This window comes from Halichoeres trimaculatus, unplaced genomic scaffold (genome assembly GCF_033239565.1).
Source record: "Halichoeres trimaculatus isolate MK-OKI-2021-1 unplaced genomic scaffold, fHalTri1.1 fHalTri1_scaffold_13, whole genome shotgun sequence".
NCBI classification, from domain to species: domain Eukaryota; kingdom Metazoa; phylum Chordata; class Actinopteri; order Labriformes; family Labridae; genus Halichoeres; species Halichoeres trimaculatus.
Window position 1 is genome coordinate 10,428,040 of NW_027437191.1, and position 12,615 is coordinate 10,440,654.

At 43.9% G+C, this 12,615-nt stretch overlaps 1 protein-coding gene across 1 annotated transcript in view; it reads right to left on the reverse strand.

Moving 5' to 3' along the window:
• Positions 1–295: 295 nt before the first annotated feature.
• Positions 296–12,615, reverse strand: part of slc16a10 (solute carrier family 16 member 10) — a 48,640-nt gene continuing 36,320 nt past the window's right edge. The window contains exons 4-6 of the mRNA XM_074685821.1: positions 7,166–7,309; positions 5,315–5,543; positions 296–3,451 (exon numbers count right to left, since the gene is read on the reverse strand). Coding sequence (XP_074541922.1) covers positions 3,222–3,451; positions 5,315–5,543; positions 7,166–7,309 — 603 coding nt within the window. The 3' untranslated portion in view covers positions 296–3,221. The remainder of the gene's footprint in view (positions 3,452–5,314; positions 5,544–7,165; positions 7,310–12,615) is intronic.

Genomic DNA, 12,615 nt, shown 5'->3' on the forward strand with positions numbered 1-12,615 from the left:
GAAAACTAAAATTGTCTGGGAGACGAATAGTTTCCTATATGACTGGTTCATGTTTGGATAAATGTTTGTTGTGAGTGATTATGTGATTTAAAAACCTCATTAAATCAACTAATGTAAAGGTTAAACCAGTAGAGTTGAACTCTGAGCCTTGGGTTTCCACCTGTAAGGTAATCATTACCGTCAGGGCTCAAACATACAGAGTCTTTGTTCCCTCTGGGCAGGCAACGCCTCCATTCAGATCATTTAGAGAAATCCTGCTGTCCTCAGCAGAAAGAGGCTCGGGTTAAACCTGCTAAATCATGAGATTAGACTCTGAACAAAGGAAACCTCAGACTGACACAGCAAGTGTCCCAATGAAAGTGTTAAAATATGTAAGTTCAGTTTTACTGTGCTTCACCTCAGCTGACACCATGCTGACAGAGAGTAAGGAGATGAGCTGTCTTTGTGTGTTTGGCTGCAGAAAGAGAAAGTCTGTTTCCTCTCTGGAAAACATTTCTGACCTTAAGTCAGGGTACAGTCGTGCTGTACATGGGAGGCTGGAGCTCTGTAATTACAGGCTGTACTGTCAGCCAACACGGATGGACAAATTAGAAGTCATATTTACTGCCTTGAAATCCTGAAAATAATCCATCTTTACATCCTCTGTAGGTCAGCTCTGCTCCTGAAGCAGGAAGAAGGAAAGTCACTCATGAATGAGATAAATAAAAGAGAACCGAGCGGCAGATTTATGAAAAAGAAAGATTAACAAAGGATGTTTTCTTGCAGCAAAGCTTCACAGAGTAAAGTTTATCTTCATCTGACTTTACAGCAAAAACAAAAAGCATACATGTACACTGGTATAATGAATGAAGCCAAAAAAAAGTCAGCAAATTAACAATAAATGCTATAAACACTGAGGCTTCTTATTCCCACACGCAGCCTCTGCTCACACCTTAAGACTGAAGTAAGAAAACATTTCTTAACAATAATAATAAATCATGCAATGTTCAGCCGTCTTCAAAATGTCTCTTTGGATGTCACTGAACATTTTAAAAAAGCTACAAGGCAATGATCAAATCAAATTAGTAAAAATAAAAAGAAGAGTACAGCAAAATAAAAAGTCTGGATGTTTGTAAAGAAGTTCACAATCAAAGCCAGAGAGAAACTCCTGAGATCAGAAATGACTCCTGGCTCTCATTGGTGGATGTGAGTAAACTAAACATGAAATTAAACAAAGATACGCTTCAATCAAAGGCAGCAGAAGGGTTAAATCAAAGGAATATTCATAAGAAAAGGAGATATGTAAACACTGTTTGTCACAGTTGTTGCATAAAAAGGCATTTCTGGTGATTCATTAAAGCTCCTGTGAGGAACTCTGTGTTTGTGTTGATGGTGGTGCCCCCTTGTGGACAAAGTGATACTCTCATGTTTTAGTGACTGTGTTCACTGAGCTCTGTCAGACGACTTCTGATGGAGTGACAGAGCTGAGATAAGCGTCACAAATCTGCAGGGGAAACACCATCAGCACACACAGACTGTCTCTCAAACTGATCCCTGACACGCTCAGAGACCCCCTGAAGGGGTCAAATGACATGTGACAGCATGCAAACAGGATCAAGACACTTGTACACTTTTTGGTCTGAGTGAAATCAAAGCTTCAGGCAAATCAATGACTGCAAGACGATGGCTAAGCACAAAAACTACAAAATAAATACAAAAAGGAAACACAGAGGAGGTTACAGAGCAGAAAGATGATTAACCTGATAGAAGTCGAATGACGGTCAGTGGTTTGTCAGAGTCCTCAGCTTGGTTCAGAGAGTCTTCTTCTTTCATATGTTGTGGTTTTGGTCCTGTGAAGAGGTCAGATGTTCAAACTGATCACCTGGTGATGACCTGGTGACCTGGACCCAGTCAGCTGCTGAGCTAACTGTGTTCCATATGCAGAGGTGAGAGGTTTTAGTCCACTATACCAGAGGTTTACACAAACACACACACACACACACACACACACTGGATCTTTAGGTTTAACTAAAATCAGGACCAAACGACAGAAAGAAAAAATGCTTCGAAGCTTGTTTCAAAAATACTGCTGAAAGTCAACACTGTGGTTTGTGGAGACAGAGGAGCTGAGGTGTGTTTGTGCTCACTGAGAGTTTGAACTCAGTCACTCTTTTCACGATCAGGTTTCAAGACTTCAGGCCTTATAATCTGATAGCTCCTGTTTTTGTCTCTGAAGGATTGTTTTTGTCTGAAGTTTGTTGATGAATCGTGAGGTGATGCTCTCTGAATCACACAAACTTTAAAAGTGTGGATTTTATCTTCCTATCTTCACAGTTATCGAGATTGAACAAAATGAAGTTTAAAACCTGTGACAGGTTGAATTCATCGGGTGATAAAACTGACTGGATGTTCAGTCTGTGGTGAATTAATGCTTTGTAAATAAAGACTGGGATTGAGGAGCAGCCTGTTAGCATGACTGAGTCGCACGTACTGAGCCTGGTGTTCAGGGAATGAAGCAGCGCTCTCATCCAGGTTTCAGTTTGTTTTCTGCTTCAGAACCAGAATCTGCAGCTATCCTGAGCTGGTTTTGAGTTTCTGTTTCTGGGATTGCTGTTAAAGAGTGATCCCGTGTTGGTCTGTAATGTGCTAAACTCTGCTTCTCAGCGCTAAAATCATCCCTCAGAGCGCTGTGGATCAGCCTCAGTGTTTACAATATCAGGATCATTAAAGACGCTGTTGTGGCGGGTGTGTCTGAGGGACGTGGTGTGAGGACGGCAGGTTTAAAAACAAATCATTACAATGACACTAAACAGATACTGACGGAACCCACAGTGAGCGCTGTGTTTCACTCGCTGTGGCATCTTTTTTTTCCTATTTCTACATTAAAAACACTAAAAACTGATCGTAAAGAAGGACAAAGACTTCCTAAAGAGTGCAATCTGAAAGTGTTGCATTAATATTAGGTTCAGCACGCCGTCTTTCCCTTGTGTTAAAATGTGCAGCTTCCTCATTTCCATTTCAAGTTTTTCTGCTGTAAATTAATTCATTAAGATCATTGAATGCATAGTTCTTCAGGATCACGTTTAACCCTCTGAATCTGATATGTTTCATCACTTTGGCATTGTCAGGCACGCTGCGACTGGAGGCAGTCGTTATAATCTTAAAAAACAGACACTGAATCTCAGTCCTCAGGAGTCTCAGTCTGAGTCCACGCCTCTCTTTCAGTCTGTGCAGCGGGGCGCTTAGAGGACAGACTCTCCTGTTTTGCTCGGCGCGTCCCCCTGAGCCTTCTCGTTCTCGATCATCTTCTCTGTGACGCTTTGGTCTCCTTTCAGAGCCGCCTCCTTCTCCCTCCTCTTGCGCCGGGCCTCCACCCAGGGGATCAGACACAGGACAGCACCTCCGAAGATCGGGGGGATGCCCGCCAGGTAGAAGGCCACGTCGTAGCTGCCGAGTCGGTCCCTCAAGAAGCCTGTGGGCAGAAAGAGACAAAGCTGGAGTTTGGTTCTGAGTCAGAGGAGGTGCTCAGCTGTGCGTCTCCTAAAACTTCATCAAAAACCTTAACCTTCCTAGATCCCTGACTGGGTGATAACATGCTGAAAGTGTCGTGTTCCAGCAGCCTGTGTGTGTTTTTAAGCTCCAGTTCCAAAGCGAACTGGTGTCACCACTAATTTTCTGAAAAGATTCGATTCTGATCCACAAGGGTCCTGATTTGATTCGATTCACGATCCGATTCAATTTGATTTGATATCGATTTATTAAGTAATAATGAAGTTTCAATTATTTACTTATTTGACTTTTGCCATGGCTTAAAGTGAAAAAAAACAGTGCCTGAAATATCTTTTTATTTCAATAACCAAGCAAAATTTTCTTTCTGCATGGTTATTTTTCGCCTTGTCACCCCTGCAACCAGACTTGTGTTCAGAAGCATGTTTGTTTACAATTCCACAGAGAGGACTCACATTTACAAAAAAAAAAAAAAGTATTTTTTTCCTCATGCTTGTCTTTTCACTACTTCTTAAAGAACTGATTCTCATGACTTTCCAACAACACTGATATCATTATCTTTAGAACTAAGAGTAATATGAGCATTATGATGATTTATTTTACATTTATTGTATTACAAAAAAATAGATAACGCACTTTTTTTCATTTGTGAAAAAAGCATTACTCCACGAACAGGGCAGACTGGGAGAGCAAATTAAACGCACCCTTCCCAACACCATCTGTGTTTATGAAGCAGCTCTTTGTTGATCAGTCTAAAGACAGACAGTGGAGTCATGTCTCCTGTTCAGACCGTCAGTATTAAACTGGACACCTTGTAACAAACAGCCACCCATTAAAAACACCAGCACTTAACACGATGGAGCTTGTTTTAGGCGCAAGCACATTAGCTGTAGCTCGCGCGAGCGTCAGCTGAGGAGGAGGATGATTGACAGCGTTTTCTCCAACTCTGACACAAACGTCATGTTGAAGCAGGAAAAAAAAACACTGAAACAAATGGTTTGATGCTACCTTTCTGTATTTCTCAAACGTAACTAACGATTACCAAAGTCTGTTGCGCTAAAAGCCAAAGTTAAGATCTGATGAATTAAAGTCCGCCGTGCCCTGACATAGCAGGGGGGAGCGTGAGGAGACGCGCTGATCCAGCTGCATCTTGGGCTGGTATCTACAGCCATCATGTGGTCTGTGCTCTCTGTTTTATCACCTGTGTGCTCTCTCTGAGTGATTTCCTGTTACCTCTGCAGCTCTGAGGGTTAAATGAACAGTCAGAAACACAGGCGGGCTGCACGCCGTCAAATGAAGTCATTGTGTTTCAGACGCACATGGAGCTCACATGAACGGATGTTCCTGATGCCGGGGATGAAACTGAGAGGTCAGGCATTTCCCAAGAATATAAACACTGCCTCAGCTGCTCCTACCCTACAGAATGCTGCTAATGTCTGATTTCAGCAGATTCAACAGCCACAGGGAGCGGAAGTGAACTCTAGATGGTGCTAAAGCTCTACATACACCTGACCCTGTGTGTGTGTGTGAAGACTGAGAGCTCTGCAACAGCACTGCAGGAGTGTTTCGTCCACACACACACTGACTGTCAGCAGGATGGGGAGGAAGAGGTCCAAAAGACCACGTAAGATAATTTAGGGAACATAAAGGAGGCAGCAGCAAGTCTCCACAGAGAGGTCAGATGTCAGAGGTCACCATGTGGAGCTGTCCCTCTAAAGAGCTCATAAAAGTCTCCAAACACTCTAAACCCTCATGCTAAGCTCAGAGTTTAACACACAGCGTAACTTCAAACATCACTGAGGGCATTCACAGAGTCTCCGTCCCTTACCTGCGATGGGAGGTCCCACTGTCATGGGCACAGACATCAGGCCCAGCAGAAAGCCGATGGCCTGGGACACGTCGTCCGCCCCGACCAGCTCGAAGGCGATGGGAGCCATGATGCAGATGAAGCAGCCGTCAAACAGCCCCATCAGCAGACACACGGCGATCAGCCCACCGAAGATGTGACACAGAGGAATCATCATGGACATGAGGCCGATGATGAAGAAAGACGTCACCTGGACAGGAGAGTGAAAATGGTGACTCGGGGTTTTACGAGGTGAACCGTTTTATCTGACGACTGTTTCCTCATCAGGGTAACACTTCTCTGTGGGTTCAGCACAAGTCTGGGTTTCACTGAGGAGTCACATGATCGTCATCAGATCCACTGAATGCTGTTTCAGAGTTTTCAGGGGTAAGAAGGTTTTATGAGGTCAGCTCAACTCTCAGTCACTCTCTGTGATCGTCTCTCTGTTACTAGACTGACTTCAAATGGTTTACGACTTTAAAACATAAATTCAGGAGACTCGTAGGTTGTCAGAGGAGCTGGAGTTGAACACTGTTGATGTAGTAGCACAAAGAATTGTGCATCCTTTTTACACCTCCCGTCTGCTCTAAAGGTCTGATTCGCAATGCGTTTCCTCAAAAGATATTTACAGACAAGCTAAAGTTCTGCAGCTCCGTGCAGTTTGCTCTTGTTTTGTGTCTGACTGTAGAGATAAGCTGTTAGCATATCCACAGCCCTTTGTAATATTTTAAAACTGGATGGACCGATATTTTAAGTCACCATCACTATAAAGTTTGACTGTGCAGCAGCTCTCTACCTTGACCCATTTTTTAAATTTCTTTTTCTTCTCTTTTTGGAGTCTGTCATTACTATTTATGTCTCATTTGTTAGTCATCGACACCAAACTGGGTCAGTTGGCAGTTTTGTTCCTGTGTTCATCCGGAGATCCTACCTGTAACCATGGTCGCACTGTTTTCATGTGAGATCGGCTGTTAGCAGCTTGTAGCATGTTGATGCTGAACGGTGCTAGGCCTGATGTTTCCCCGCAAGTTGAGTGAAGGAGGTGAGAATGATGTGCTAGTGCAGCGATAAAAGCTATAAAGAGGCAACATCAACCTATACTTCCAGCCATAGTTATAAGGAACATAAGATCTATCTCCAGTAAGCTGGATGAACTAGCGGTGCTAACCCAACATCAGAGGAAATACCAGAGGGCAAAGTAGCATCATGCTATTCACAGACATAGCTAACTGAGCAATTACTGGACATCTACGCCACATAGGAGGGATTTCACCTTCTGTTAGCAGAAAGGACAAAGAAGAGTGAGACTGAACAGTGTCGAAGAAGCTCAGTCCTTGTCCCTGTGGAGGTGGAGGCTAACAGGAGAGTTATGGTCAAGCTGTCATCATCTATTTTCTCATTGACATTTTTGCAATACACACTTTCTTCCATTTTTTGTTTTCTTGTTTGGCGCTGTAAAATGCAATCTATTCTATTCTATTCTATTCTAAACCGTGCAGTGCGCTTCCCACCACCTCTCAGCAGGGGGTTTAATGTCTTTCTGGTGCATAATTTGTTTTTTGTAAGGCTTCTTTACTCTGGAAAGAGGTGATCTGCTGCAGATAAATGCATCACAGCTCATTTACATATATGCAAACAGCCACACACAGAAATGCTGCTTGCTCTGCAGCACAGCCAGTGATGTTTTTAACCCTTAAGATGCTCTCTGTGTATAAGAAAATATCTTCTTTTTGTCTCTTTGCAAGGTTGGAAAGCAACAATCCTTCAGTGAAGAAGTATTTGAAAAATAATTATTTCAGTTCTCACGGTTGATTTCTGAGACCATGAACTCACCTGGAGATAAACTTTGTTGACTCCATTGACGTAGTCAGCCACCCTGCCGAAGATCAGACGTCCCACGCAGGACGTGATGCCGATGCACATGAGGAGGACTTCTTTGTTTGCGTCTTCTCCAAAACGCTCCTCCACGTGTTTCATCTGTGGACAGATGGAGGTGGATGAAAACAGATGTGTACACACAGAGGGTTCAAAAACAGAGGAACAGCAGAGAGATCCAGACTGAGGGAGGGTTATGCTTTATACATGTGCTTTAATACTTTACATAGTGTACATTACTGCGAACAGTTTGCATAACAAGCTGGCCGTGTTTGGTTGAGACTGAGGCTTGTTTTCTGGAGTCTGTACTGTATCAGCCACTTCTCCTGTTGTTTCTATGAAGTCACAGCCAACCAATCAGCTGCAGCTCGTTCATATTTCAGCATTCCTCTTTCTCTTCAGTTTCTGCCGCCAGTGACCGACAGTTTCCACTCAGAGTCAGAGAAAAGCAGCACAGATGTTTGTGCTGCAACTCTATCCCTGCCTCACCAGAGCACCAATCAGAAAGAGCGGGAGAGGAACAAAAGAGGGCCTGCTGTCCGCGTGGAGCGCTGCCATCCACTCGTACCTCCAGGCAGGCTGCCGCAGCCCTGCTCAAAGGCTCTGTCTGTCTGCTGCCTTCACTCCCATGACCCCTCCCCCTCAGACCCTCCTGCAGGTCACATCCATCTCCTCAGACCTCTGGATGGCACAGCGGCTCACAGCACCATGCTCTGTGCTCAGGAGGACTCCGCTCTTAGGAGATTCATGCAGGAAGCAGAGCTGCAGGCCTGATGGCCAACAGCAGATTCACTTCACGTTTTCACTCCTGACTGCAGCTGAACACAGCAGAGAGGAGCTGGATCTTTATTCTATGTTCAGTATAACTACAAACAGTCGTAAAGCAGTGACTGATGAGAGAAGCAGTAGGCAGCATGGGCAGCTTTCTCTTATCTCTGGATAAGAACACGATTGTTACTCACTGCAGGAATCCAGTGTGGTGCAACACGTTGGTATAATCCTGCAGCAGTCAGCCACACAGCACACGCACACACCTCCCACTCATTGATAAGATAAGTCTGCTTGGGTGGATCTATCAGACCGTGAGGAGTGGATCCATAAATCCTGCTCCTCTGCTGCACACGAGCAGACCCTCTCTATTGAACTCTCTGACTCATTCACACGCTGCATCAGTTATGTCTGTTATGTATTCGAGGCTTCCTGTGAGGTTGCAGGTTGGTGCTGTGTCACGTGTTTACTCATCACAAATAAAACCAGGAAAAACAAAGACAAGTCTCTGAACAGATTACAGATTACAGATTAAGCAGTTCAGATATCCTGCTTCACTTCTGTCTCTGTCAGCAACTGTTTATCCCAGAGCTTTAAACCCAATCAGGCTGATTGACTCCTGGAAACCATCACAGCGCCCCGACTGTCAACTCCACCTCTCAACCTTTATGACCAGACTGTAATAAATACTTGCAGGGTTTCCTCCAGGACTTTGTAAAACTATGGGGGAGCCCCTCAGCCCAACCGTCCCCAACCCCTTCTGCACAACTAGATTCACAGAGCTCATCATCAGTCCAATCCCCACAGATTGATCAGGATGAAGTTTAAAGTAAATATAAACCACACAGAATGACAGGGGAAACTTCTGCTTGTGCTAACTTTATATTTAGATAAAAACACTGCAATGCAGCACAGAAAACGAAAGTTTACTCTGGGACTCACAGGACATTTATGATGTGACTTGTATTATTACAGCATATAAAGATTAATGATCAAAGTAAGCTCGAGTCTCACCCAGGTAGAAACGTGATGCTACCAGTGGGGATTTTTTTGAGGAAGCCAAGTGAGACAAAGCCTCTAATCTGTATGTTTTTTGGGGAGTGGGGTACATGAAAGACTTTGTTGCAGTTTGTATATCGCTATTTCATGAATGGAATGACCTGCTGAGAGCGCCCAGAGAGCCCATTTTACTTACACACGCTTGTTATGTGACCAACACTTAAAGCAACGACACACACCCTTCACTCTCCCACCCTCAGTCACTCATTCACACACAAACATTGTCCTCTTGACTTAGCTTAAATATCTTATTCATTTACTCAACCACCCACTCAAACGCACAACCGACCGCTTCATGCACACTGCTAATGTGCTAATCTCCCTGATTTCATTCAGTGGCTTGATGATGACGATGCTGTGATTTGATTGTTTTGAGGCTGAAGACGGGGTTACTTCCCTTGACACAGTCTTGGCCAATCATAGGTGAGCAGCCTCATCTGATTGGTTAATCATTCGTGTTTTTTTTCACCAACGAACGCCAACTCGACTCGGCCTCCTTGCGGACAACAGTGTGCAATATCATATTTAACCTCTCATTCGCCAAATAACATTTAGGAGGGCACTGTTTTACACATCATGAAATGCTCAATAAGTAGAGGAGAGAAATAAGGAAGAGATGACTGTGACGAACCCCAGAAGAATTATTGAAACTGTTAAAAGGAGTATTTTCATTAAATCACAGCTACAGTCTAAAACATGGTTCTGGTGCTCCAGTGGATACTCAAGGAGCTGCAGTTTTTAAAACCTCCTCATTGACTTAAAGGTCCTATATTGTGAAAAAATCACGTTATCAAGTCTTTTAGTGAAATTTGTGGGTCTTTGGCTTTCCTCCCAGCACACGAAATGTGATATTTAATGACAAAACCTGTACTTAGTAGTGCTTGTGAATGTAAAATCCTGACCTAAAACGAGCTGTTTGGATTTTGGGGATTTGCCGATGTCAGCGATTCCCTTTTTGACCAATCAGGAGCAAGTATGACCTGATTGGTCCACCTGAGCAGATAACCCAAAACCCCCTCCCCGGTGCTGAAGAGATTTCTCTCCAGCAGCAGGAAGGAGAATGCCAAAGCTGAAGAGCCATCACTGCTCTATTTTTGGCTGTAAACAACCACATAGTTCCATGCACAAGCTTCCCATCTTGGAAGAAGACAAGTCTAAGTGGCTAGAGTTAATTTATCAAGGAAATGTTCCAGCTACACACAGTAAAACTGAGCATGTGTGTGCCAGTCACTTCACGGCCAACTGCTTTTCCAACTTTGGACAGTACAACAGAGGGCTAGTGAATAGACTGGTCCTGAATCCAGGCGCATTACCAACCATCCACCAACAAACCTCAGACCCTGAAAATGTGAGTATTTTAAATGCTGTGTGCTGTGGAGCAGATTTAAGAGCTTTTCCTCACTGTCCCCCTGTCTTTGTGTTAGCTTCAGGATGCTAACTTTAGCTGAGGTAAGCCTGTTGTTTTAGCCTGTAATGTTACGGTAAACAAGCTTCGCTGTTTTCTAAACATTGGGCACTCAGAGCTTGTGGCACCGCTCTCAGTGACGCTGAAGAGCGGGGCGGTATCAGTGGTGGCTCATTTACATATGAAGGTCACGCCCACTAAATCAGAGCGTTCTGAACAGAGGGGCTATGAGAGCCTGGAAACAATGCTGCTGTGCTTGATTTATTGGCTTTTTGGACCAAAACATGTTGCTATCATTTCACGAAGACATCAATGATCCATATTAAACTGCAGAAAAGGAGCAGAATAAGGGACCTTTAATGTTTTAGACAAGTGGTTGCCACCTGGGTTTAAAACTTCATGTGTTTGGGAGGATTTTGCCTTTTTGACGGACACACGCTTTCTTCTAAGCTGAGTGCCACACAACATCAACAGGAGTCGATCAGACTCACTGAAAAGAGAGATGTGTCAAAGGTCTGAACTCAAAGTTCAAACTTCAGTCTGGATAAAAAAGAATGCATCCAAATACAGCTGGTGATACACACATGAATCTGAGTCACCTTTCCTGCTGTAATTCCCCTGTGTGCTCTATCTGCAGTGTCAGAGAGCTGCTGCATTAGCAGGAAACACAACAATCAGAAAAATAAGACCTGAATTATTAGCACACTCTTTAAAACCTGGCTGTTTAACTTCAGGGTGTATTTCCCCTCACAGAGCCCCACACAGCCCCACGCCACATCTCTCTGCTCTCTCTTTGCTTTTTCAGTGGTCATTAAACATCCATAGCTCTGCAAACCACACACCACAGCTCTGCAGGTGTTCTTCATTAAACATGCAGCAGCTCATCTGCTATAGAGAATAGTTCAAGGAGGTTTCAGGGCCTTATGTCACTCTGTCACCTCCTGTAAAAATGAACAGCATGTGTTTGACCCAGGTATTTCCCATGTCACAGGGGTGGGATCTGCTGGGGCTCTAAGGCCAGAGTTGGCTCTGAGCCTGCAGCCGGCTCCTGCAGTGTCCCAGTCTGAGTAGCAGACACAGGAGAAGTGTTGGGAAAACACAGGCAGGGATCCCTGGGGACAGGCTGATCTCCCTCTAATAACAGAGGCATAGAGTCCAAATAAACAGACACCTCATGAGTCCGTGCAGCTCGTCCAGCTCGTCCAGGGCTCTGCAGCCCGGCCAAGATGTTTTCTCCTAAATCCTGTTTCTCATGTGGAAGTAAAGGGAGACAGAGGGAAAGTGAAACCTGTTTACAGAGCGGAGGCTGAATGAAAGCAGAGCTGCTGACTGACTCTGTCGGGTTTGTTTGGTTTCATTCATCAGGACCACACAGCTGAAGGTTCTCATGTGGACACACGCTGCTGTGACACACAGTGTGGGAGCTACAGTCACGTTAGCAGCCTCCACACAGGAACGCTCAGAGTCTGCTGCTCCGTTCAGTCACTGACAGGTAAACATGAGACAGGTAAACCAAACACATCCTACATACACACTGATTTCATTTTCTCACTTTGACTCACTTTGAACACATCTTTCTTTGGGCTTTGTTTTTATTCTCAGGGTGTTGAGGAATCAGTCTTTTCTCTGATTGTTTATAGAAACCATCTTCTCAAAATCAGCAGAGACAACAGAAACAACTCTGTGTTCGCGACTCATTTCTGTGGCAGACCAACCACAGCTGGATGATGGATGCTCATGATCCTTCCCAGCAGTGTCGCCTTCACATCAAACCTCTAAAGTAAAAAACCCTGAAACTATCAGAACTGGAAGGTTCAGAGACCATCGAGTCATTCAGCTGCAGAAAGCGACTTCACTAACATTTCTACGACTGCACATCTTCAGGTTATAACACTATTAACATAATAAACACACTCTTTCAATCTTTTAGAAACATTAGTCAGGTAGTCTGGAAAATGGATCAGCTCTTTGGTGGGTGGGTAAAATAAGTAATAATAGGTAATTAGTTGTATGAAGAGATTGGCAGATATTTTTACTCTTTACAGCTAATCCAAATGTGCTTTTTGTCTTTTAATGTCTTGAGCTAAGACATCTTTAGGGACTTGTAGTTTATATAATTTCTAATAAGACATTATTTACTTAAAATAAGATATAAAGACTTGATCACAATTCAGTT